Source organism: Chrysemys picta, chromosome 23 (assembly GCF_011386835.1).
Source record: "Chrysemys picta bellii isolate R12L10 chromosome 23, ASM1138683v2, whole genome shotgun sequence".
NCBI classification, from domain to species: domain Eukaryota; kingdom Metazoa; phylum Chordata; order Testudines; family Emydidae; genus Chrysemys; species Chrysemys picta.
In genome coordinates, this window is record NC_088813.1 from 13,678,792 (window position 1) to 13,702,551 (window position 23,760).

The 23,760-nt window shown below is 47.2% G+C and overlaps 2 protein-coding genes across 7 annotated transcripts; both read left to right on the top strand.

Moving 5' to 3' along the window:
- Positions 1 to 721: 721 nt before the first annotated feature.
- On the top strand, positions 722 to 8,946 carry IQCC (IQ motif containing C). Of its 2 annotated transcripts, none has more exons than XM_005302191.5 (5): positions 722 to 915; positions 3,548 to 3,691; positions 4,384 to 4,729; positions 6,294 to 6,415; positions 7,928 to 8,946. In XM_005302191.5, exons 1-5 carry the CDS (start codon positions 868 to 870, stop codon positions 7,967 to 7,969), a joined length of 702 nt encoding a protein of 233 aa, XP_005302248.1. In that variant the 5' UTR covers positions 722 to 867; the 3' UTR covers positions 7,970 to 8,946. The 2 variants fall into 2 exon arrangements, with proteins under 2 accessions (XP_005302248.1, XP_023963484.1); XM_024107716.3 differs by having other exon boundaries at positions 767 to 915; positions 4,387 to 4,729.
- DCDC2B (doublecortin domain containing 2B) lies at positions 8,428 to 23,561 on the top strand. Of its 5 annotated transcripts, none has more exons than XM_024107714.3 (12): positions 8,995 to 9,135; positions 10,323 to 10,624; positions 12,475 to 12,532; positions 13,357 to 13,433; positions 15,781 to 15,912; positions 16,488 to 16,634; positions 17,978 to 18,017; positions 19,164 to 19,232; positions 19,482 to 19,671; positions 20,994 to 21,097; positions 21,900 to 21,959; positions 23,246 to 23,561. In XM_024107714.3, exons 2-12 carry the CDS (start codon positions 10,347 to 10,349, stop codon positions 23,321 to 23,323), a joined length of 1,233 nt encoding a protein of 410 aa, XP_023963482.2. In that variant the 5' UTR covers positions 8,995 to 9,135; positions 10,323 to 10,346; the 3' UTR covers positions 23,324 to 23,561. The 5 variants fall into 5 exon arrangements, with proteins under 5 accessions (XP_042700690.2, XP_023963482.2, XP_065433376.1 ...); XM_005302189.5 differs by lacking the exon at positions 8,995 to 9,135 and adding an exon at positions 9,339 to 9,479; XM_042844755.2 differs by lacking the exon at positions 8,995 to 9,135 and adding an exon at positions 9,883 to 9,969.
- The last annotated feature ends 199 nt before the right edge of the window (positions 23,562 to 23,760 follow it).

Here is a 23,760-nt window from a genome sequence, read left to right on the forward strand (position 1 = left end):
CTTTACAATGTCTTGGGTTAGGCTCCTAAATAGTGAGGCTTGCTACTGTTTTGCAAATCTTGTCTATTAACCGCTCTCTGCCTCAGTTAGCCCATCTGTAAAATGGGGCCGAGGAGGCATGTGGGTAAAGCATTGGGAGATACTCTACCACAGACAGAGGCAAAGTTTCCCTATGAAAGCAGTTGTTTCCAAGCAGCAGTGCACCCAGAATTTCGCTAAGGAGGGGGCAAGGTAGGGTGACCAGATGTCTTGATTTTATAGGTACAGTCTTGATATTTGGGACTTTGTCTTATATAGGTGTCGCTTACCCCCCCACACACACACACACCTCTGTTCCAATTTTTCACACTTGCTGTCTGGTCACCCTAGAGCCAGGTTACCGGCCCAGCTACCCTAAATCTGAGGGGCAAAGTGACGCCCTGTGCTTGGTCACAATGCCACTCGCTTGCATTTGGCCCGGCCACCCCTCCATCCGGCCAGCAGGAATGGGGCTCTGCTGTTACATCACCCAGCTGGTTGGGGGCAAAGAGGGGAGCTTAGGCCCCCTTCAGAGGGTCACTACCTTCCACTGGCTAGGGGTTCAGCGGGGGGACCCCCCAGCCTGTGTGGCACTTGGCCAGGGGGGCCACTCACTGCCCTTTGCCTGCTGTCTACGGCCAGCCCCGGGTGGGCTGGATTTAGGTGGGACCGACAGTAATGGGTCTCCGCCCCGCACGTGACCGCAAGAGGGCAGAAACTCCCGCAGGCTCGGAGGGGACGCGGGGGGCGGGAGGCGGGAGAGCCCATCCCCTGCCTGCTGTCGCCGCTCGATGACGTCATCGGTCGGAGCCCGGTTACCAGGCGGCGCCAGCGGCGGTTCGGGTGGAGATGGCGGCGGAGCAGCAACGGCTGGTGAAAGGGGTGACGAGGCTGCAGGTGAGGCGCGCGGGCGGGGCGGGGGCAGGTATTGGGGAGAAGGTGGGGCAGGTCCGGGGGGGGCTGTATATCTGGGGGGGGTGCAGGTGGGGCAGGTCCGGGGGGGCTGTATATCTGGGGGGGGTGCAGGTGGGGCAGGTCCGGGGGGGGGGCTGTATATCTGGGGGGGGTGCAGGTGGGGCAGGTCCGGGGGGGCTGTATATCTGGGGGGGGTGCAGGTGGGGCAGGTCCGGGGGGGGGCTGTATATCTGGGGGGGGGTGCAGGTGGGGCAGGTCCGGGGGGGGGGGCTGTATATCTGGGGGGGGTGCAGGTGGGGCAGGTCCGGGGGGGCTGTATATCTGGGGGGGGTGCAGGTGGGGCAGGTCCGGGGGGGGGCTGTATATGTGGGGGGGGGTGCAGGTGGGGCAGGTCCGGGGGGGAGCTGTATATCTGGGGGGGGGTGCAGGTCCGGGGGGGAGCTGTATATCTGGGGGGGGGTGCAGGTGGGGCAGGTCCGGGGGGGGCTGTATATCTGGGGGGGGTGCAGGTGGGGCAGGTCCGGGGGGGGGGCTGTATATCTGGGGGGGGCAGCTGGGACTATATATATCTGAGGAGTGGGGTGATGCATCTGGGGAGGGGGGAGATGTATATCTGGGGAGCGGGGTGATGCATCTGGGGCTGGGGCAGGTCGGGGGGGCTGTATAGCTGAAGGGTGGGGTGATGCATCTGGGGCAGGTCGGGGGGGCTGTATAGCTGAAGGGTGGTACATCCGGGTGTTGGCACATCTTGGGGAGATCAGAGGCAAAGTTTTCTTAATCTCTTTCTGCTGCCCCAGCTCCTGCTGTCTCTTGCGCTTATGCTTAGTCTGGAGACTCTGGGTCAAACACCTCCCTACCGTAAACTGGTGCAGCACCACTGAAGGCGGTGTTGGGCTGTTCTCTTACTCCAGGGCTGAGTTTGCCCCTCTGCTCTGGTTTCACTGAGGGTGTCATAGCTCCTTGGTGCTCCTGTCTTTAGTTTTTTCCTGTGTGTTTCATAGAAACAGGCACAATATACAAATAACATTAGGGGCCTTGATCCTGCAGCACTGATGTCAGTGGCAAAATTCCCATTGACTTCAAAGTGGGTGCATTTTTATCTGTATTCAGAGTTTGTTTGCATTTGGAAGTTAATTTGGATTAAGGTGGGGTGTGAATTTAAAACACAGTAGCCCTTAGTAGCGCCATGGTATGAGACATTGTAGACAAGCCCTAATATGGTATGAGTAAGTCACATGTTCCTTAAAGAGGGGATGCCTTTTTAGTGTTGTCTAAAAGAAGCTTAACCACTGGTCTGGGGCAACAGCCCTATAGGCCTGTAGGAGAGAAATGGATCTCCTCAATGAAAGAGGTTTCCCAAAACTTGGAATTTTACCATCTGAGGAAGTGACTTGAAAAGCACACTTGGAACTGTGTTCTTTATTCTATTCTAAGAAACTTTAAAAAGACCAAGTGAGAGAATTTGGGCTTTGTACAAATAAGTTTTACAAAACGGAAAATTAGTAGAAAACAAAATCCAGTGGAAACAGTTTTAAAACACACACAAACATCTCCCTGTAGTGTTTGAAACCTGTTTTTTCAGATTAAACATCTAGAAAGTGACACTGACTAGAGAAATAGTGAAATTGATGGGATCTTTTCCCTGTCTTAGCCAGAAGAAATACAAAAAATAAACCAACAAGTTGCCTAAGCAGTAACAATAAGTTAGGGCCTGATCCTGCAAATATTCACTACCAGATATAATGTTCATGGCCATGAGTAGTCTATTTGACTTAAGTGGGACTACCAGGGTAGTTAGCATCGTGCTTTATAGTGTTTGCAGTATTGGGCCCTAAGATTTTATTAATGATTGTTTCCGTTTTAATAATCTAAGGTGCTGTGAAGTAATAGTAATGTTAGGAACCATTAGGAAAGGGATAGATAAAACAGAAAATATCATAATGCCACTACATAAACCATTGGTATGCCCACACCTTGAATGTTGCATGTAGTGCTGGTCACCTCATCTCAAAAAAGATATATCAGAATTGGAAGAGGCACAGAGAAGGGCAACAAGAATGATTGGAACAGCTTCCGTAGAAGGAGAGATTAAAAAGATTAGGACTGTTCAGCTTTGAAAAGAGCTGAGTAGAGGGGAGGATATGATAGAGGTTTATAAAATCACGAATGGTGTGGAGAAAGTGAACAGGGAGGTGTTATTTACCTGTGTCATAACACAAGAACTAGGTGATCACTCAATTAAATTAATAGGCAGCAGGTTTAAAACAAACATAAGGAAGTATTTCTTCACACAACACACAGTCAACCTGTGGAACTCATTGCTGTGGGATGGTGTGAAGGCCAAAAGTATAAGTGGGATCAAAAAAGAATTAGATGAGTTAATGGAGAATAGGCCCATCAATGGCTATTAGCCAAGATGGTCAGGGACACAACCTGATGCTCTGGGTAGCCCTCCCTCTAATGCCAGAAGCTGGGAGTGAACGACAGGGGATGTATCACTCAAAATTGCCCTGTTCTGTTCATTCCCTCTGAAGCATCTGCAGATCTTCTCTGTAATGGGAAACGTGGTCAACCATCTCTGACTATTTAGGGATCTCTGTCTTATCCTTTGTAGGCCTATGTCAGGGGTTATCTTGTGAGGAAGAGGTTCCAAAGCTTACAGGAGGACTATGAGAACACGGTAAAGGAGATTGAAGGGGATTTGGGTCAGTTGCAGTGGAAAGGACGCTTCATACCAACTCCTGTCTTTCCTCAAAAGGTATGGTCCATTCAGTTCATGGTACGCAGTCACTCCTGGCAAAGGCTGGCATTGCTGATATGATTGGCATGTTCTCTGTGAATAGGGATTTCTTACAAAAAATGGTGTAGCTAAAACAGTATTCAGCACTTCTGCATGCAGCAGGTAGTTTCTGGACTTTATCATCACAATTTGTGCTTGGATTCAAACTATGGTCTGGCTAAAGGCTATAAATACAGCCATATTGGGGAAACCTGGTTGTCTTCTGACACAATTAAAGCTTCCATCTCACGCTATAGACTGACCTAGCCATGTGTTAACCACTCAAATCATGGTGCTGAAGCCTGGAAATAACCAACTGTCTCTTCTCCATGACCGACCCCATCTGTCCATAATACAACCAGGCACTATTTGAGACTTGCTTTCTTGTAGTGTTTGAACATGGGTCATTAACAAGCTTTATAAAAAAAAAAAAATGTAGCTTGGATATAAACTGTTAACCATTTCCCAAACCATGATCATTTAAAACTCTTTTGTGGGCAGAGTGAATTTCTGGAAAGTAGTGAGGAAAGTTATCAGACCTGGTTACAAACATCTACTAAGCGAGATCATCGTGGCCAGGAAGAGCCTAACCTTGTTGGATTTTTTTTTATTACTTCCCTCTATTCGTTAACTCTCCTCCATGTTTAACTTCTCAAACATTGTTTCTCCAGAAGCAGATGAAAGTAAAGCGATTAATTGATCAAGAGTCTGGATCCAAAGACCATAACAACACAGATAAAGGGCAGCAAAAGCATTGTCCTCTTGAGACACTAGAACCAGAAAAGGATTGTGACTGTAGGAGTTACATGAAACCTACAGCCCAGCTTCAAGATGATGAGATGGTCTCAAGAGGTGAAAGCAACAGAGCGAAGCAAAATTTAGTGTGTGATGTAGATAAATCCACTGGACAGGACTGCAGCTTGTCAGGGGAGAATACAGAATGGAAGAACAATAGCAACGCATCATCTGTATGGAGCAACACTGTTCTGGAGACAGGGTCTACTGTAGCCAGCCAGGGTAAGAAACAGGAATAGGAATAAACATTATAGTCAGCACCTCTGAACCCTTCCAGCATGGCATGTGTAACCTGGCAACATACTCACCCACCTGAGCTAGATTGTTGGGGAGACAAAAGCCTCAGGAATATAATAGAGAGACTAGAGCAATGAACCTTATCCAAGAGATAGCATAGAATGGAGTCTGGGGCCCCTCGCATGAGTTTCCTGTTTAAATCATATCTCCTCTCCAAGGTCTTGTCTACACTAGGAAATTATCCATTGCAGATACACGTTATTTAACTGCAAGGACAAACTAAACTTGGTTCCACACCAGCTCAGAAACCTTGATCAACCCCTGTTTGGGGCAGGGTTCCAGGTTTCTCACCTGGAAACCCTTCTTATCCAATTCCTCCCATTTTCCAAATGTAGGTTCTGCCCCCCAGTGAGCATCAATTGCAGGGGAAAATACACCCTCTTATCCAAACCTTTGTTTGCCTAAATAAATTCCGTGTCACCTCTTCTATTAGCATAGGGTAAGGGGGAGAGCCCTGCTGGATTTGAGATCAAAGATTTTTCTGCAAATCCTTTGATCACAAGCAAGCTAGATTTTTCTATTCCAAGCAGCTTTATGCATACCCTTCAAGCTCATAGTCTTACTTGGGCTGCTTAAGTTAGGAACAAGCTTTATGTAGCTCTCCTTTCTTTGTAGGTCCTAGAGACTAACTGAAGACCCTCAAAGCAGGCAATATCTCAATGTTCTAACCTCTCTACATAGGCACCATGATCAAGTATAGAGCAGAGTCTAGGGAACACTGTCTTGGAAAGACTGTAGGCTGTAGCCCTAGAAAACTATGATAGTCCATCAGGATGGATTTTGTTCAAGAGTGTAGGGATTGTACCCAGAAAAGTGTTTGATTTGTATCCTGTTTGTGGACATGCATGTATGTGTTTGTTTTGATACAGTTGGAAGTAGGTTAGTCTCTTTCTTGATGTACCAGACACAAGAAAATAAACAGCCTCTCATGGAGCCAGAAAGTGAATAATACAGATGGATTGTCCCAGCTTTGGCAGCAGTAACCACACAGGAATATTAACACACTAGCTTCTGTATAGTATGTCTCTGCAAACAAAGGAAGGTGATTGATTGCATTCCCCACATCTTATGAAAGATGCACTCGAGGTTAACTTTCTAAATAGCTTGCTCCGAGTCTGTGTGCATTGGCTTGGGTGAACAGTCATGTGTTCTTGGATACTACAGTGATGAGGGCCATATGAGAAGCGAGAATGGTACAAAGTAGAATTCTGGTTCCAAATGGGGTGACCTGCCTCTCTTTGTTGCAATGGATTGTTGACTTTGAAATCTGTCGACAGCAGTTTGTATGTTAAGGTGGTTAACTGTTTCACTGCTGATTTGTTCTACCAAAACATTCAGTTCCCCTGGGATTGTGGGTGGAATTTGGGAAGGGTACCTCCTGCCCCAGTCTGGCCTCTGAACACAAGAGGATCTAAAGGGAACATGGCTAGGCTATAAAACCAAATAACCCCTTAAATAGAATTAATCTCTGTTTTCCATTTCTGTGCAGAGCTTCCATTCAAGAGCATAAAACAGGAGCTGCCTCAAACTCTTCCCGACCTCCAGTGTTATCGAAATCACTTGGCCATGGAGTTGCTGTGGCTGCAACAAGCTATCGTGAGCCGTAAGAATGTAAGAGCCTGTCCTTGCCTCTTGCTGTGTTCAAAGGTTGGCTTGTCCAGACAAACATTTGCAAGAGGAATCTGCAGTTAATCACTGTGGTGGGGATTGGATTTCCAGGGTGAACATTCAGTTACATAAGAGTTTAATCAGATGATGGAGGTACATTTCTCTTTTTTGGAGGAGATGATAATGCTTAACACTTGTACAGCACTCTCCATGTGTAAACATAATCTAATTAGATGAAGATATGGCTGAGGTTAGCTATAGGTGTGTTACAAAGACTTCACTGCTCTTCTAGAATGTACTGCAGTCCATATTCTAAACCACACTTGTTCATCTAGTTTATCCAAATACGTTTTGTGAGGTAGGGTCTGTTATTTCTTTATTGTTGTGTTCTCTCACTTGCATGCTAATCCTGCCTTCAGTGCTAATCTCCAGGCATGAGTGTGAATTAGCAATGATCAGTTGGTAAAGAAATAAGGATAGAATAATGCTTCTATTGTACCTTCCATCTCAAGGTCTCAAAGTGCTTTACAGATATGGGTCAATGTTATCACATCCATTTTCTGAATAGGGAACCGAGGCATGGTGAGGTTTGGAGACTTGCCTGAGGTCAGACAGTTAAGTCAGTGGCAGAGCGGGGGGTAGAATGCAGGAATACTGACTCTCCTGGAAGTCCCTTGCTTCAACCGCTAGACCTCTACCTCTGTTTCCCTCACTTTCCTACCAAGATGTGCGTACAGAATTCTGTGTTTTCCCTGCAACAGTGAATGGGATTAGTAATGCAGTCATCTGTGTGTTTCTTAGTAAGAGTTCCTGCTGCTGAGGGACACTGAGGGTTGACAATCTTACACCATAACCTACTCTAAAAACAATTAAATGTGGAGGATGTTGTCTAAAATGCCAGTTACTCTGCTAGGCAACCCAACACCGGTAAACCTGGCATGTTGGGGCTTATTTTCAACTGTAGGCACAAAGGGGGAGAGATTTCTAGTTGCTAAACCTAGGACCAAGGGTAAGGTATTCCTGACTTTTGTTGCTGACTTGCTGTGGGACCTTGCAATTTGTGCCTCAGGTTCTGTGTCTATAAAATGGGGATTAGGATATTCACCTATTGTGTGCGTGCGCGCGCACACACGGGCCGGGTGGGCACGCCCAAATGGGTGTGCATGCATGCGCGGTTTAATTAAGTTTATAAAGTGCTTTGTTGCCTGTGACTATTGCTGTGTGTATACTTCGCAACGTCCCTCTGCTCTTGTGAATAGGCAAAATCCAAAGGACAGATCCTTTGCATATTAGAGCGCTATGAGCTGGCCATGAGCAAGTAGCCAGCAGAGGGAGGAAGACGCCTAAATCTAGCCCTACAAGCCTCAGTTGCATTCCTTTCAATGTTTAAGATTTCTCCCCACATATGAGGACTCCAGTGGTAGCTGGGTAACCTGCAGAGACAGATGCTCCTCTGGTTTCAAGCCTAGCAGGATTTAAGCAAGATCCTCATTCGATTTCCTTTTTGTCTTGTAGTATTTGATCCTGAAGCAAAGGCTGGGGACTCCTGAGCGATAGGAAACTGTTTCAGAGGGATGCAGAGTGTGCTCACCTTGTTGTGGAGGAGCAGCTTTCTCTGGGACTAGCTGGACTGTGTCCCATCCACTGCAGGAGGGGAATCGTCGCGTGAGCAGCATTAACTGCAGCTGCCTGGGAAAGCACTAGCTCCACTGTGGCATAGACGTTCCTCATGGTTAACTTGGGACTTCCACTGGGACTTTGTCACATTCGTCAGAATAAGAGTTAGTTACAATGAAGAGGTTTATTTTTAAACTTGAAAACTCTTGGTGAAAACACATGTTCAGTATCTGCCCCATGCTAAGGAGGACGTTCTATGTACTGAAGGGGTTATTACCCAGAAGAACCCCATTTCTGCTGACTGAGCCTGAGAGGGAAACCGCAGCCAGACTAATTTTTTTTTTAATGTACTTTTCTTTAAAAGATTAGTTGCTAATTTGTGGTTGAACCGAGCAGCAATGAAGCAGCCTGGCGCTTTGAACACCAGGAATGGGCTCCCCTCCACGGAGCAGGAATGGCTTTTTGTTGTCTGCTTGCTGAGCCATGTATTTGGAAAGAGTCTGTCTCCCACATCCCACGACTCTGTTCCCAAAACTTGGAGATCCCAAAATACTCTATGGCCAAACCTGGCAGACTTCACTCTGGCAGAACGCCGGCTGAGCGAGAACCACAAGGTTTGGCCCTGTGGGTACGGAATGTATTAGCTAACCAGGTGCTTTTCCCAGTGGGCTTTGTTGACTCTTTTTTGTTTTAATGGGCAACCCATGAACATCAGAAAGGGGATTTTTCCCCATGGCACGGTTGATCCCTATCCCAGACCCATAATACTTTGTGAGTGCAGATGCTCTGCATTCTGTCTCTTTCTATGTGCAATCATACACCTATTTAATGTACAGTGAAAACCTATGTCAGTTCCTGAACATACTCACTCATTTGTTCCTCATTTTTGTTTCTGAATAAAATATTGTCTCTCCCCAGATTTGTCTCTGCCATTGGCTGGGCCAGACGTCTTGATCCCACCACCTAGCACAGACGCTATCCAGTGAAAAGCAAAGCAGGCCTAACCTCCGTTGTAGTGTCAAATGCTAGGGATGGGCAGAGGCTATTGCTTCAGGTGACAGAGTACATGCTGAAGGAAAGCTCTCCAGGTGTAACCAGTTCACAATGTAAATAAAGCTCTTGGGTGCATCCTTTAATGCATACGTCTTCCTGGCCAACTGACTTGACTCCATTTAGTACAGACTAGCCCTCTAAACATATGGAGGGGTACTTCAGAATTTGATGGGTCCAGGCAATGTAAACTCAGTGGGCTGGATTCTGGTTCTGAGCTACTAACTTGATCAGGATGAAGGTTTGGCCCTCTGTTCAAGAGCAGGAGAGAGGAGCTGTCGCAGGCTGGTATCATCACTTCACCCCCTCTGCAGAGATGGGGAAATCAGTAACTTTGGGAATCAGGCTGGTGTCTTGAATCTAGGCTCTCAGCAGTGGAATAGAGAGGGAGAAGACAGCAGTAAGTATAGCTTTCTTTGGGGTGAAATATTTTTTGAGTGGCTGTCATGCAAGTGAGTGGTGTTTGGCTTGAATTCCTCTGCCAACTAGTCTGCAGTAGTTCAAGCTCCCCCGCTACCCCCCAAGTCCTGCTACTATCTTTCTACTGCATGTACTTTTCTGCCCCCCTTACTACAGGAAGCCTGTGGCAGAGCAGGGAATTGAACCTGGGTCTCCCTGGTCGTGGGCTAATACCCTAACCACTGGACTATCCTTCCTCTCCTGTAGGCCAGCAAGTTAGTTCAGTCTCATAGTCCATTTTGATGATGGTAGCTAGGGAGCTAATTAATGCAGATGGGGGGGGGGTTTGCTTTGTGATGCAGATACTTGTCAACTAGGCACTGCATTGGCACCTACCAAACTCGTATCACACAGGCCACTGAGCAGTTATCAGAGAGTGACAACTTTCAGACACCTCCACTCTGGGCTGGATTTGAATCGCCACTGTATAGGTAATCAGTCCTGTCTGCTCTCCTGAGCCATCCAGTCTCCTGATTTTGGAGCTGTGCTGGGCTGTGAGGGAGCTTTTGGTGCTGTTTGTGTGTAGCAGAGGAGAGGTACTGAGGAGCTGTTTGGTTCTCGGTTTGAGTGACTCAGCCTCCAGGCCGGCCCACAAAACTCCCCCCTCTTGCTGGGCCTGCAGCCATGGAAACGGCGAGAGTCTCTTTCAGAACACAGCTCTGAGAAGGGAGAGGGAGCACAAAGGCAGCCAGACAGCAAGGGCTTGTGCTTAGCACAAGGGTCGCTGGGGTTTTCATCTTCCAGCCTTTGCCCTGCGCTGATCGGCTTGTGTCTCTCTGATCAGTGGGGTGGACGTGGCTCAAGAGGAATGAGCTCTAGCACAATAGCTCTGGCCCCTGTGGCCAAGAACGTGATGGTATATCGCAATGGGGACTCCTTCTTCCATGGAAGGAAGTTTGTGGTGAACCAGCGCCAGTTCCAGACCTTTGAAGCGTTTCTGAATGAGGTGACCAGCACCATCCATGCCTCTGTGGCTGTGAGGAACATCTACACCCCCAGGCAGGGCCACCGGGTCACTGAGCTGGAGGAACTGCAGAATGGATGCCCATATGTGGCAGCTGGCTTTGAGCGGTTCAAAAGGCTAGAGTGAGTAGATCAAACTGTTATCAAGTCCCGAGACTGAAGTTAAGTGACCTTAGATATCTATCCCCATGTGGCTATTGGGGAAGGAAGAGGTAACTATGCAGCTGAAAACAGACAGCACTTCTGTGTGTGTTATGTTCTGTAGCGAGTTTAAGAGGCAGAGTGTGGAAAGAAATTGGAGACTGAGTGGATAATGGGGGGTGCATGAGAAATTCATGCAGTGTGTTTGATTTGCCATAAATATGGCTGACAGCGCTGAGCTTAGAGTCTCCCCTTATTTTGATTGACAGAGCCAGCTCACCAAGGAGCTCATGCCTGCTCTCGTGCGTGCCTCATTCACCATCAATAAGAACCAATCTTTATCGAAAGAAAATCTTAGTGTAGCCAGTGGGGTGTTAAATTCTTTTGTGCCACACAACTTGTCAGTAATCTTGGTTTTCACTTTCCCATCAGATTATCCACCCTTAACATTAATAGTTGGGGAAGTTCAAGGGACTTTAAGTTTAATATTCAGGATTTTAAAGGGCATGCAACAATCCGCTGTATGTTAGCCTGAAACTGGGAAGGAAGAGATCTGTCCTTTTCATTGCTTCACTCATTGGAATCAGTTGTGAATATTCCTAGATGTGCTGGATGAGACTGGAAATGTGAAAGATCACCTTGATTTACATCATAAGAATAAGAAAATATCTGCAGAAAACTGTTCTGGCAGGGTGTTGGTATGAGCTGTGCAGTATTATGTTGCGTTATACACAACTCAGTGTCTTAGGGAGCTCAGTGGGAGTTAGCTGGGGCTCTGCTGTGGGCTTCCATCACAAGTGTCCCTAGAAATGTCAGCCACTGATGCATCATCCCCATTCTACCAGGTTTCTTATGTTCTGCATGGAGCAGGCATTTCCAAACGCGTCTTTGTTTTTTAAATGCAGCCTAAACGATAGTGGGCCAGATTCATTCCTGGCAGAACGCCTTTGGAGTCAGTGAAGTTTCATGAGGGATGAATTGGACTCAATAAGTAAATATTGTGGAGGAAACAGTCAGGCTGTAATTAAAAAAAATATATATATATAGAGAGAGGGAGAAAACTCCTAGAACTAGAAGGGACCCCGAAAGATCATAGAGTCCAGCCCCCTGCCTTCACTAGCAGGACCAAGTATTGATTTTGCCCCAGATGCCAGATTGAACTCACAATTCTGAGTTTAACAGGCCAATGCTCAAACCATTGAGCTATTCCTCCCCCCATATTTATTGAGCAACACTGGCCAGTGCTTGGAGTCTTGGGCAATGTCTCGCTCAAGGGATGAAACATGATGTTCACCAGAACATGAAGTTGGCTTATGTGGTATCTGGAACTCAGCCTGGCTGAGAATTGGCTGAGAATTGTTTCATTATAACAGTTTTGGTTAGTCTAGCCTTCTGGAGGGCAGATGAGGAGAGAAGTCCAGAAGAAATGATGATTTCCTGCTGATAAGCACTTGGGAAGTGGAGAGTTTTATATACAATGTGACTAGCTGCAGCGTGAATTTAGGCAACACTGTTCTTGACTTCTGCAAATATCTGTATGCCAATCAGCTGAGAAGTGACCAAACCAGTTAACATTGGTCCAGTTCTTGCTGGTGTTGACCTCTAACGAAGGAAACACTAGACATAATCATCTTGTGATTGTAATCAGTTAAAAACCAGCTATAATTTTGTTCTTGTAGCCTGATCAGTCCACAGTTTCACTTCTATTCATGCTGATGAGACGTAGAATAAGGTATTAAGTTTATTATATACAAATGAAGTTCCCTCCAGGTTAGGATGCTGGAGGTTAGAAGAGATGTGTATTGATAATTTTCTTGCCTCTGTTTTTACAGCTATTTAAACCCCGGAATGAAGCAACTCAGTGGGGGCAGGAAAAAAAATGGGTTGCAGGTGAGTCACAGTGGGAGACAGGTGGTTGCCTTGTTCAGACAGTGAGCAGAATGTAAGGCTTGGTCAGGGATTAGGACACCCGTTCTCTGCTAGTAGCAGGTAGGAGAACTTTGTCAGGAACGACTTTCTACAAGGCATGTTTTTCTCTTCTTCTAACCAATCACTACGTGAGGGCCTGGTGGTGGAGGTGGGGGGGAGGGGCAGTGTGAGATCTACCTGGGTATATGACATTCTTCCCAGCATGAGTAATGCTGTAGAGAAAGCAGTAGGGGGTGCTCTCCTGCCAATCTCTTCAAAATGTCCACAGCTTGTAAATAAGTTTGTCAGAAACAGCAGCTGGCTGCGGTGGAAATGGGCTGTGGGTGCGCCCCACACCCTATCCCCGTTTAAACATTAATGGAACTGAGAATGTCAATCCTAAACCGAGCAGGGGAGGTACTTGTGCAGAATGCACAGGAGTCAGGAAGAAGTGGGTGTGGGTGACAGGAATAATTGTGGGTGCCTAAGAATGAAGGCCCTGAAAGTGCTTTGGGAGTCAATGGGACATCCCCTGTGTGACTGCCAGCAGAGCTGAGCCCTTTGTTTACATTCCATCACCATCATTAGCACTTAGACCTGTACACAGACTTAACCCTGGCAACCTTGGTATGCACCTGGCCTTGCCAACCCATTTGTTGATGTGTGTGTGAGGCTCTCCAGGACTTGCCTGCCAACAAGCTCCACCTAGCAGCAATGAGACCATGCAGCAAGTTAGGAAGTCCAACCTGGCAGCTCCTAAGCTCTGCGTTTGAGTGACATTTGTGTGTGCTGAATCTGGCCTGTAGATTCGCCCCGTGGTTCCCCAGAAGCTGACCGTAGCAGCGCGATGGCAGAAGCATGTCCACCTGCCCTGCATTATACAGTAAGTGCCTTTTGACTTTTCTCTAAAGTTTCCCTTGGGGACCAGGAGGTCTGGGGAGACTGGAGGCAGAGTCCTTGAGCTCAGGAACTGGGGGAAGCTGGCTTTGGAGGAGTGTATTCCTGCCCCAATCCCTCCCAGAGCTAGTTGCTATTTCTATCTATGCCTCCTTCATTCAGACCAAGCTCCTCCCTGTCAGGACGGAGTCATTCTGTAGAAGTAAGGGACCAGCCCTCTGTAGCTGGATATATTCTGGGCCCTGCTCCTCTAGCCCTGGGTTAAATGAACCTTGCAGTCTTATGTGTGGATTGGTTTTCTACGAGCACAATTGTTTCATCTCCTGAAACAGAACAAGCATGGAAAGCCCCATTAGTACCAGAGTTTCCTGGGCTTTTAACTGATTGGACCAGATACTGATTCAGTGTAAATCCAGTGTAACCACATTGGCTTCAACTGGGTTAACTGGATTTACAACAGTGTAAACCGGGAGCACCGTTTGGTCCAATATATGAAGCACTGGCTGTGCATATGGATTATTCCAGGCCGAGACCTCACTGTTAAGTTCTGAATCCAGTGTGCTGTGCCTTGGGATGATCTGTCTTGACTGGGAGGAAATTTGTGACACGCTAGCTGGAGATCACACTATCTGTATGTCTGACCTCAAGAGTCTGGCATTATAGGCCATCTCCAGTCCATTCAAAAGATTCCTGCTGAGATAAGTCTTTGACTGTAGCTCTGACCACGTCACTCCTCGGTTTTGAATCCCTCCACTGACTTCACCTGATTAAAGTTCAAGCCTCTTCTCCTCATCTTTGAGGCTCTTCGCAACTCTGCCACTCTACTTATCCGCTCTTGTCTCTTCTGCATCCTCTGCCGACGGTGCCAGCCTTTTTTATTGCTCCCCCCACAACCATCTCTGTGCTTCCTCTCATGCTGCCCCTTGAGCTTGGCATGCTCTCCCCAAGCTGATCCATAAAGCCACCACCCTCCAATCCCTCCTCAAGGCCCACTTCTTCCATGGTGTCTCCAATTAAATGCCCAGCTGATAATGGACAGCAGGAGGGGCTGTTGGCTATAATTCATATATATCTTTAAAAGAAAATTTTGACATGTGCACGTGTAAACATTGTCCATATTTTGATGGCCTCCCTTTCCTCCACCCTTCATATATTGTCTGTTCCTGGGGGTAAAGGCGAGATAAGTACATGTGTTGCTTTCCTCTATCATTGCCTTGTTCACTCTGCTCCTATGTTGTCTTCTGTTCCTGCCTCTTTATCTGCTGTTTTAGATCAGGGGTCTCAAAACTCACGGGTCATCTGTGGCCTGAGATCTTCCCCAATGTGGCCTGCGGGGCTCCAGCAATTTTGGGTCCAGGTCTCTCCCTTGGCCCTGCCTGCTGCCCCTGGTGCTCCCTCTCTTTTCCCCCCCCCCCATCCCCCGGGCGATTTACAATGGCCCGGGGGCCTGTCCACCACTGGCAGCGCAGCGGGGCTGAGCGGCGTCTGCCAGCTCGCTCCACGTGTCTGCTGGCCCCTCCCTGTGGCCTCCGCGGTGCCTGGGGGAAACAGCATGAGGAGGACCCCCGGCCCACCCTGTCTTGGAGCCCCAGGTAAGCGCCACGCCCCCAACCCCCTCCCAGAGCCTACACCCCCACCCCCCTCCTGCCCCCAAACTCCCTCCCAGAGCCTGCACCCTCTCCCCCTCCCCACACACCCCCCAGCCCCAAACTCTGCAACCCCACTCCCTGCCCCAGCCCAGAGCCTGCATCCAGCACCCCCCCCAGCCCCAAACTCTGCAACCCCACTCCCTGCCCCAGCCCAGAGCCTGCATCCAGCACCCAAACTCCATCCCAGAGCCTGCACCCCAGACCCCCTCCCCCACCCAAACTGTCTCCCAGAGCCTGCACCCCAATCCCCTACCCCAGACCTCCTCCCCCACCCAAACTCCCTCCCAGAGCCTTAGGCAGGTGGGGGGTGGAGTTTCGGGGGCAGGGGGGGGGTTCTGGGCGGTATGAGTGACATTATTGGCCCACTGGAAGATTTGTGGACTGGCACTGGCTCGAAGGTAAATTGAGTTTGAGACCCATTAGATGATAAACTCTTTGGTGAAGGAACCATCTCATATGTTTGTACAACACCTAGATCCAATCCCGGTTGGGACCCTTCGGCTCTACCACTACGCCCCCGATAATAATGAGCTGTTTAATTTGTGGCTGTTGGAGAGCTACTGGCTTGGATGTGTGGAAAGTTCTGGAGGAGTTGGCTCTTTGTTCATGGGGGTTAGGTGTACAGATACAGGGGACTGGGAACACAGGCTCATCACATATATTTTCTTGGCCCTTTTATTGAAGCGTTTTCCGGAATGGGGATTTGCTGAGCCCCCCTTTCCGACTGCTGCTCTCCAAGAGCACCCTGCAGGAGTGGGACGCCATCCTGGGCCTGCTGACGGAGAAAGCCAACCTGCGCAGTGGAGCTGTTCGAAAGTGGGTATCCATAAGAGGCACTACTGGATTTTCCTTACCTTATGTCCATCTGGTCTATGCTAGGTCCCCTTACACTGTTTAGTGGTTAGTGCAAGAGGACCGGGAGTCAGGACACCTTGGTTCTAATCCTGTTTCTGCCACTGATGTGCTGTTTGGCTTTGGTACTCAAGTTTTACCTTCTGTAAAATGGGGCTAATACTTACCTCTTGGGGACTTGGTGAGAGTTAATGTTCATTATGCTCCGGTGAGAATAGCTATAAGCAAATCATTATCCTCCTTATATTATGTCGTAAGTGTGGGGAGGGGAATCTTACTGAACAAATATAGTTTACACAGTAAATTAACTTACGCTGAAACACACTGGGCCACGCTCACCATGGTGTAATAACTCCACTGACTTCAGCAGACCTTCACCAACAGTGAGCTTGGCCCAATCGCTGGCCTGTTTTCCATGTTCTGCTCCCATTTTCTTGATCACAGGGTGTACTTCCACCCAAGCCGGATCATTTGCTGCTCCTCCCTCACCCGCCCCACTCCCATGATTTTTCTAACCCCCTTGCCATCTTCTCCCATAGACTGTGCCAACTGGATGGAGTCCCAGTCTCCAGTGGCGAGGAGTTGGTGAACGGTGAATACTATGTGGCGGTCGGGGTGGAGAAGTACAAAAATCTGCCCTACTTTGAACTGCTGGTGCCTAAGAATTCTGTGCACCGGGCATTACGGTAGGTAGGCAGGTACCTGTGGCCTAGAGATTGTGCATTATGCTGGTCCTAAGCTTAAAAATAACCTTTATATTTATGCATGGGAGTGAGTAGAGAGGGGGAAATAAGGGAACAAATGACTAGTTCTTCCTGTAACTTAATAATCACCCACGCCCCAGTTTTCAAAACTGTCTGACTTTTTTGGGTGCCCAGTGTGAGACATGCAGGGGCCTGATTTTCAGAGCTGCTGAGTCGCCTGTAACTCCAAAGCTTTAGGTGTCTCAAATTGGGCACCTAAAACTGGAGATGCTCAAAGTCTGTGACCACCTTTGAAAACTGTGGCTGGAAATAACCCAGAATCACTTCAAAAAGCAATGTCGCAATGTTGAGCCAACTTTCAGCGATGCTCTCCGGGTGTGATGGGAACCAGGCAAAGAGCACTTAAAGGTGTTCACCTGGAAAGATAGGGAGCCCTTCCCCCCGCCATCCCCTGGCAAAAGTGTGTTGTCTGAACCTTGGAAACAACTTTAACAGCTTTTATTGAGTTTGCATATCAAATTTCCCAACTTGAAATGGGAAATGTGAACATTTCAACAAATCCATTTCTTTATTATTAGGATTCTGTTGTGAGAGTGTTTGAGGCCTTGGATTAAAATAATCTGAATTATGTTAGAAGCCGGGGTACAAAATTGGGTTGTTTTTTTTTTTTAAAGCATTTTAGTGTCAGGGGCTGTTTTTAACACGGACAGCCCCCCCCATGAAAGCCCCGTGCCCAGCACCAGAAAAAGAAGTAGCTTGGCTGAGTTTCCCAGTAGTCCTGTAGTATGCGCCAAAGAACAGTTGTCAGTTGGGAATCGCTGCAGATTTGACTGGTCTGGGATTGGCAATGGGATAGATCCTTCCACCTCTCGGATGGTGCTTTAAATCTAGCCTAGGTCAGCAGTGACTAAGAGCTTTTTTCTTTTAATCACCTGCTGGCTGTTTAGTGGCTTGTGTGAAATGAGTGGTGGGTATTGATTCAGTTTAGAGTCAAACAGCTCTTCACGAGCATCACGAATTCTCATTCATGCGGGTCGTCTCCGCAGAGCAGTCCAGGATTGACTAGGTCATGGAGACGGCTCCCTGCTCAGGTTAGGGCTAAGGCACACTGGAGGGGGAGCCTGCGCTCTGCCTGCTCTGAGAAAAGAGACCTCCAGAGCTGTCAATCCAGCACCTTTCACTAGCACTGCACTCGCTTGTGAATGTGGAAAAGGGAAAAAAAATGCCAGGGTGAATATTTGTGCCTGCGCATCCCATGGACGCACACCCTGTCTCTGAATATGTTGGATCTCAACATGCTGAGATTTGGTTTTTTTGTGTTTCAGGAACCATCCAAATAACAGACGCAGGATCCACAATCAGGGGGTAGGTAGCTCCGCCTGCGTGGGCTGCTCCATTTACACTACAGACCAGCCGTCAAGCTGGTTTAGACATAAATCTGTACACACTGGACACATGTAAATGGATGCAGCAGAAAAGCTGCCCCCAGCACCGATTCTGATACAATATCCTCTGGATGTGAGCAACGGGACCTGGCTGGAAATGCCCATCTTTGCTTCATGTCTCTCTGTTTAAAGCAATAGCGGGGCTCTCCTCAGCTGCCCTGTGAAGGCACCCTACGTGCCTGCTCTTTATAGTATAATAATAACTGGCTGATCTTGTGAGGCCTTTATATCAACTCGATGGCATTTTTCTGTTTGGACATGCCAGCTAATAATACCGCTCGTTTTAGCTCTGTCTCAGCTGAGTTTAAAATGTTGACAATCCTGAACGGGGGAGAGAAGATGAAAGAAAGAGAGAATAAGAATGGTGGGGGGACTGGGTAGCCGTGACACGGGGGAAGAATGGGGTTGCACACAGAACCTCTGTCGGGGGCCGGGGGAGAAGTGGAGGGGGCTGCAGGGAGTCCCTGAAATAGAGGAGGGTGGCAATGGGGAGAACGGAGGGATGCAAGGAGCGCCTGGTGTGTGCGGTAAGCTCAGAAGCAACCAAGTACGCAGCCCCCTAGTAAGATCGTTCGTAGATCGTAATGTTTTGCCATGGCGTATTATCTCCATCCGACAGAAGCTACTCCAGAGCAGGCCTTAAACACGCCCCTTCTTTCCTAATTTTGGAACCTTGATGTTGACGACTTCGGATCTTATTTTCTGATGGTCCTGATTGTGGCTTCCTTTCCTCCGGTATGCCAGTGACCAGCAGGAGACATTTGTGTAGCCAATGACCATCGGGTTCTCCCTTCTGTCGCACGGTGCCCCATAGAGCTGGCTTGCAAATTTGGGCTCGTGCCCTTCTTTTTGTCACTTCGTGATCAATAAAGGCAGCTGTTCTGAGACTCCATCTTGGAATGGACAGGAGAGAGTTCTTGTAGGAAGTGGTCATACAGGGATCTCGGCTACAGGAGCTGGGGTGAGCTGAAAACCAACTGTCCCAACAAGTCCAGGCTGCCATGTCCTTTTTGAGGGGTGTCTGTCTTGTTACATTTGTTGAAACATTTCCTGTTCTTGTTCTTAGTTTGGTAAAAGCTATGCCACCTCCCAGGATGGAGCTAGCGACTCTGCCCTCATTGATCCACCTCAGCAGGTAATGAATATAGCAAGCACTGGGTGTGACCCATTATAGTTAAGCTGCATAGTAGTTTGCATTAAAACCTTGTTTTCAGAACTGGTATCATATGGGATCCTGCCAGTCAGCTCTGAGGCGTGCTGGTGGGGCCATATTGAGCAGATGGCCTAGTGTCTCTATAACTAGTGCTGTAGAATCAGTCTCTCATTCTCACAAGCCCTAGGTTAAGAAACAAACTAAGGAAGTTATTGTGAATGTTAATTTCAGCCGGACTATCGCAGGGTGCAGTCCACGGGAGCTGCAGAGAAAGACAAGACCCCCGTTCCTTCTCCAGCAGTGCGCAGGCAAGCCGGGAAATATCCACGCAAAGAGGAAGAGTCTGTTTTCCACGCTAAGCCTGTCCGTGCAGGGCAAAACAGGACGAATAGCAGGAACATGCAACACTGGCCTGACGAAGGTAAAGAACATCGCTATGGATGTTCAGGAATGACAGGGAATGGCCTTAATTTGATGCTAAGGGAGCAGTCTGTCTAACTCCGAGGTGCTAAAGGGGAACAGTCGCTAGTGTATCTCCTAACTGCTGTTGTAATTCCATTCCTTCCCCTTCTCAATAAATACGCCATGAATGAAACTTTCTTGAGACCTGAGTTGTCATGAAGCTGAGATACTGAACTCTGTCTGACGTTGCCTTGAGCTGCACCCCGCTATATCTGTTGGGGCAATAATTAAAGCGCATAAAAGGTGAAAAGCAAAGATGCGTCTGAACGCCTAGCAGCAACCCAGGGAAGGAACTGTGGTGGATGTGGAGCTGCTCGGCAATAACTTACGAATCCTTTATGTTGACCTGATTATTTGGAGGTTTACTGTGTGACTATATTGGTTTAGTTTACTAGGGGGCTGCAAGGAAAACAAGCAGGAAGGAAACACAGTGGTTCAAGATAAGACACCAGCCCCCCTTAGTAAACACCTGAGGTTTGTTAAGAGACAATGCCAGGATGGGAAAAGCCTGGGAATTAGAGATCAAAAGCACTATAGGAGTTTAAAAAGGCACTCTCTCTCTCAGGAGGGGAAGGAGTTGTTGGGGAGCTGTTTGGGGAAACCAGACTGACATAGGCTCCTCTGGGGTGTCAGGAGTAGTTAGGCCTGCCTTGGTTACCGTCCGGGGATGGTAAGCGTATAGGTAAGATAGACTGATGTCTTAAAATCATTTTTCTCTAAGTGCTTTATTCCTACTGTTAAACAATACATTGGTTTAAGAAGGCTGTATGATGACTCTATTCACCATTGGTCACAGATTCCCGAAAGGAAGAACCGCAGGTACCAAACCCAGTTGGACCTGCTGGGTCAGCATGGTCCGTGCCCAGGCTTGGTCTAAGAGTGGGAGAAATGTATGATTCCACCCCAGGAGAGATGAAGGCATGAGGTCTAACAGGGCAGGAGGGGTAGTCTGGGAGACATAGAAAGGGGACAGAGGTGCAGCTCACCCTGTAACTGTGTCAGGAACGTTTTTTAAATGAGATTTTTTTTTTTTTTTTAACGTGCCAGCATCTCCTTAATGAACCAACCCAATGTTCTTAATTGGATTTGCTGTATAAAATCAAACTCTAAACATGGTTAACAGCTTAGTAATGCTATTTCTTCGATGCCAGCAACATGGCGGGCAGTGATGAAAGGCCCCCAGAAACACTAGACTGGACCTAGCCATTCCTATAGCTTAAGCTGCACTAAGTCACATCTAGTGTCTGTGATACCCTCTTAAGATCTTTCTTCTCCTCACAGAAGAGGGAAGTGTCTATAAAGTCAAAGACCCGAGAAAGGAGATGCGCGGTGCCCGGGAAGTAATGGAGGATGAATACACAAAGATGGAGCTACCTGTTGATCAGGTATGAGGTATAACTCTTTCTGGTAAATTACTAAAAGGCTTTTTTCTCTCCTGCGTTACTAACTGTCCGGGAGCTCAGGCTGCTGCTGTGAGAGACAAGTAGTTTCCCACTGGGGTCCATGGGAGTTACTCGTATCTTGCAGCAGGAGAACCGGGCCCCAGGAGACGAGCCTTCCAGGGAAACTGTCTAGTCAAAACTTTCCTTTAATGTTGAGAAACAAAACCATCTAGAGCTATTGGAGACTCCTCTCTGCAATACAAGCTATGTAATGGTAAATATTCCAGATTCCCGGGAATCTGAGAACCCGTTTGATGAATCATTAGTCTAGCAATGGCCTAAGTAGCTTCTTCCGTTTTATAACTTCTTTTAAGTCACATTCCCTTCTTCGCTATTTTATTGGTGCCACCACAGTTTCCCTCTTCTGAATGTGTGAAAGTGGAAATAACCACAGGGGGGGATTGGATGTATTTATTTCAGCTATTTAACATCTATAGAAGTTATCCTGGAGGTGTTTGTGTGGCTAGAGCCCTGCAAATCTGTTGTTGTGGATCAGATGTGGATACAAATTTTGTATCCGCACAGGGTTCTAAATATAGGATCTCAAAGGCAGGGAATCAGCTGTCTGCATCTCATAGCCTATGCGGCTGCTTCCCCACCTTCGAGATCCTATATCCCCCCTCCCGCCCATACAGAGAGTTGATTCTCGAGATGGCCTTTCTACAGGGCTGTAAGAGTCATAAATTCTCCAACAGAGCGGAGACCTGGAGATAAGATTTTTGTCCTTATTTTCTCCCTTCTCCAGAGAGCTGCAGAGACTGTGGAAGAAGTTATACCAAAAAACAAAATGACTCCTCACAGCAAGGTACTGCTAAACAGTCCAGTATACTTGTAGAGTGGGTGTGTTAGACGGAGTGTGTGAAAGTGAACCAGTTAAGATTAGATATCTAAGACACAACTGGCTTTAATTTAACAGGAAGGCACTCAGTACAAATCTGCAATTCCCTAATTGTGATTTATAAAACAACTGATACAATAAACTCTTCAAATCAAAATAACTGCACACAATATCCGGGGAATGCTATGCCACTTACTGTGTGATAGTGTCTCACCTTGTGTAACTGTAGTTGTGGTTACAAATCTTCACTGTAAAAACCTCTTTATCAGAGGCTTAGATTTCAAATGTTTAAAAGATTGACAGCTGAAACTTGGTATCCTCCAAGGGTGGATGTTTGGCCTCTGCACCTGAATGTCACCACCTTCAGCGGCCCTAATTTTTAATACTATAATGCAGCCTGTTAAGCTACTGGGATCCTGATGGTGCTGGGACCAGGTTTCTGCAGGTTGCACCTCTATTAAATATAGAAGCAGAAGTATTTTATTTCATATAAATTAGGCATTGCCAGGGGTGCTTTTAGACATGTGAAGTATGGATGCTGGTGACACACACAGAATCAGCTGCTCAACACATTTGTAACAAATCTCTTCAATCACTTAACAGCATTGATCTGAACATTTTCTTTTGCAATGAAAAATCCCAGGGTTTTTTTTTGGGGGGGGGGGCAGTTAAAGGTCCCTGCTCTTGGGGGGCAATAACTTTTTTCTTATACCAGTTTTCATAAGAATTTCTAGAGTTAATGCATTTTGTCCCACTGCATATTTTGGAACTGTTGTTGTTCCCTTTTAAGATCAAAGGTAAAATTCAGACTTACATTGGAGCAGTTCCTAGCTAAAGTCAGAATTACCTAATGGAGCTCTCTGCCCTCTGGGATGAATTTGGATTCTTGCATTCTGTATTTACTTCAGAGGCTGGGGCAGCATTTCTTTGTCTGCAAAGAGTACCCTGCTGCCTCCTGCAAATGCTGATGTTGGTTTAATTGGCCTTTCATCCACAGACCTCAAACTGCTATACAAACACTTATTATTTGAGCCACATAGCCTTCCTGTGCTGTAGGCAAGAATCACTAGGCCTATTTTAAAGGTGTTTAGACTGAGGCATGCAGAAGTCCGCGGTCATATAGCAAGGCCATGGCATAGCTGGGAACAGTACCCAGAAATTCTTAATGCTAAACCCTGGCTGTAACCACTATACAACACCACACTGGTTACATTACAAGTTATTTGTATTGTTTTGTCTTTAAATGGGAAAAGGTTGGGAGCACTGACAGATCGCGGAAGGCCTTGACGATGCGAAATTACGCCAATGACTCAGAGGAGGAAGAGAACTGAAAGCCATTTCTCTGACGGTGTGAAGCTCTGAAGAGTTTATGAAGTGACTGTGATGAAATGGAGACCAAGTTAGCTTTACTCTCTGTGCAGTGGTCGATAACATAAGCACCTTGATCAAATCCAAGGACTTTTAAAAATGCTTGTTTTAAACAATAAGAATGCCTTCATTATCTGGGCTTTGTAAAGCAGGCTTCAGGTGAACAATGAGTCCGATACATTCATAATATATTTTTTAAAATATAAATTTAATATAAACCCTTTTTTTTTTTCCTTTCTTGGGGAAGGTGCTTGGGGAAGAAGATGGGAAATGCGTGGGCCTACATTTTTTTAATTTCAACAGTCAAGGAGCTGGTTTGTATCTGAAATGGGGGGAAGCAAATCATTTTTACTGTATAGAATAAGTTTTACTCTACCGTGAAAGGGGAGTCCTTCCAAAC

Bases quoted from the DNA above. Each gene is read 5' to 3' on its own strand.
- DCDC2B (XM_024107714.3), top strand. From the start codon at position 10,347: ATGAGCTCTAGCACAATAGCTCTGGCCCCTGTGGCCAAGAACGTGATG. The intron at 10,625-12,474 runs GTGAGTAGATCA...CTGTTTTTACAG, and splicing joins GAGCGGTTCAAAAGGCTAGA to CTATTTAAACCCCGGAATGA. The intron at 18,018-19,163 runs GTAGGTAGCTCC...TCTTGTTCTTAG, and splicing joins GCAGGATCCACAATCAGGGG to TTTGGTAAAAGCTATGCCAC.
- IQCC (XM_005302191.5), top strand. From the start codon at position 868: ATGGCGGCGGAGCAGCAACGGCTGGTGAAAGGGGTGACGAGGCTGCAG. The intron at 916-3,547 runs GTGAGGCGCGCG...TATCCTTTGTAG, and splicing joins AAGGGGTGACGAGGCTGCAG to GCCTATGTCAGGGGTTATCT. The intron at 4,730-6,293 runs GTAAGAAACAGG...ATTTCTGTGCAG, and splicing joins GTCTACTGTAGCCAGCCAGG to AGCTTCCATTCAAGAGCATA.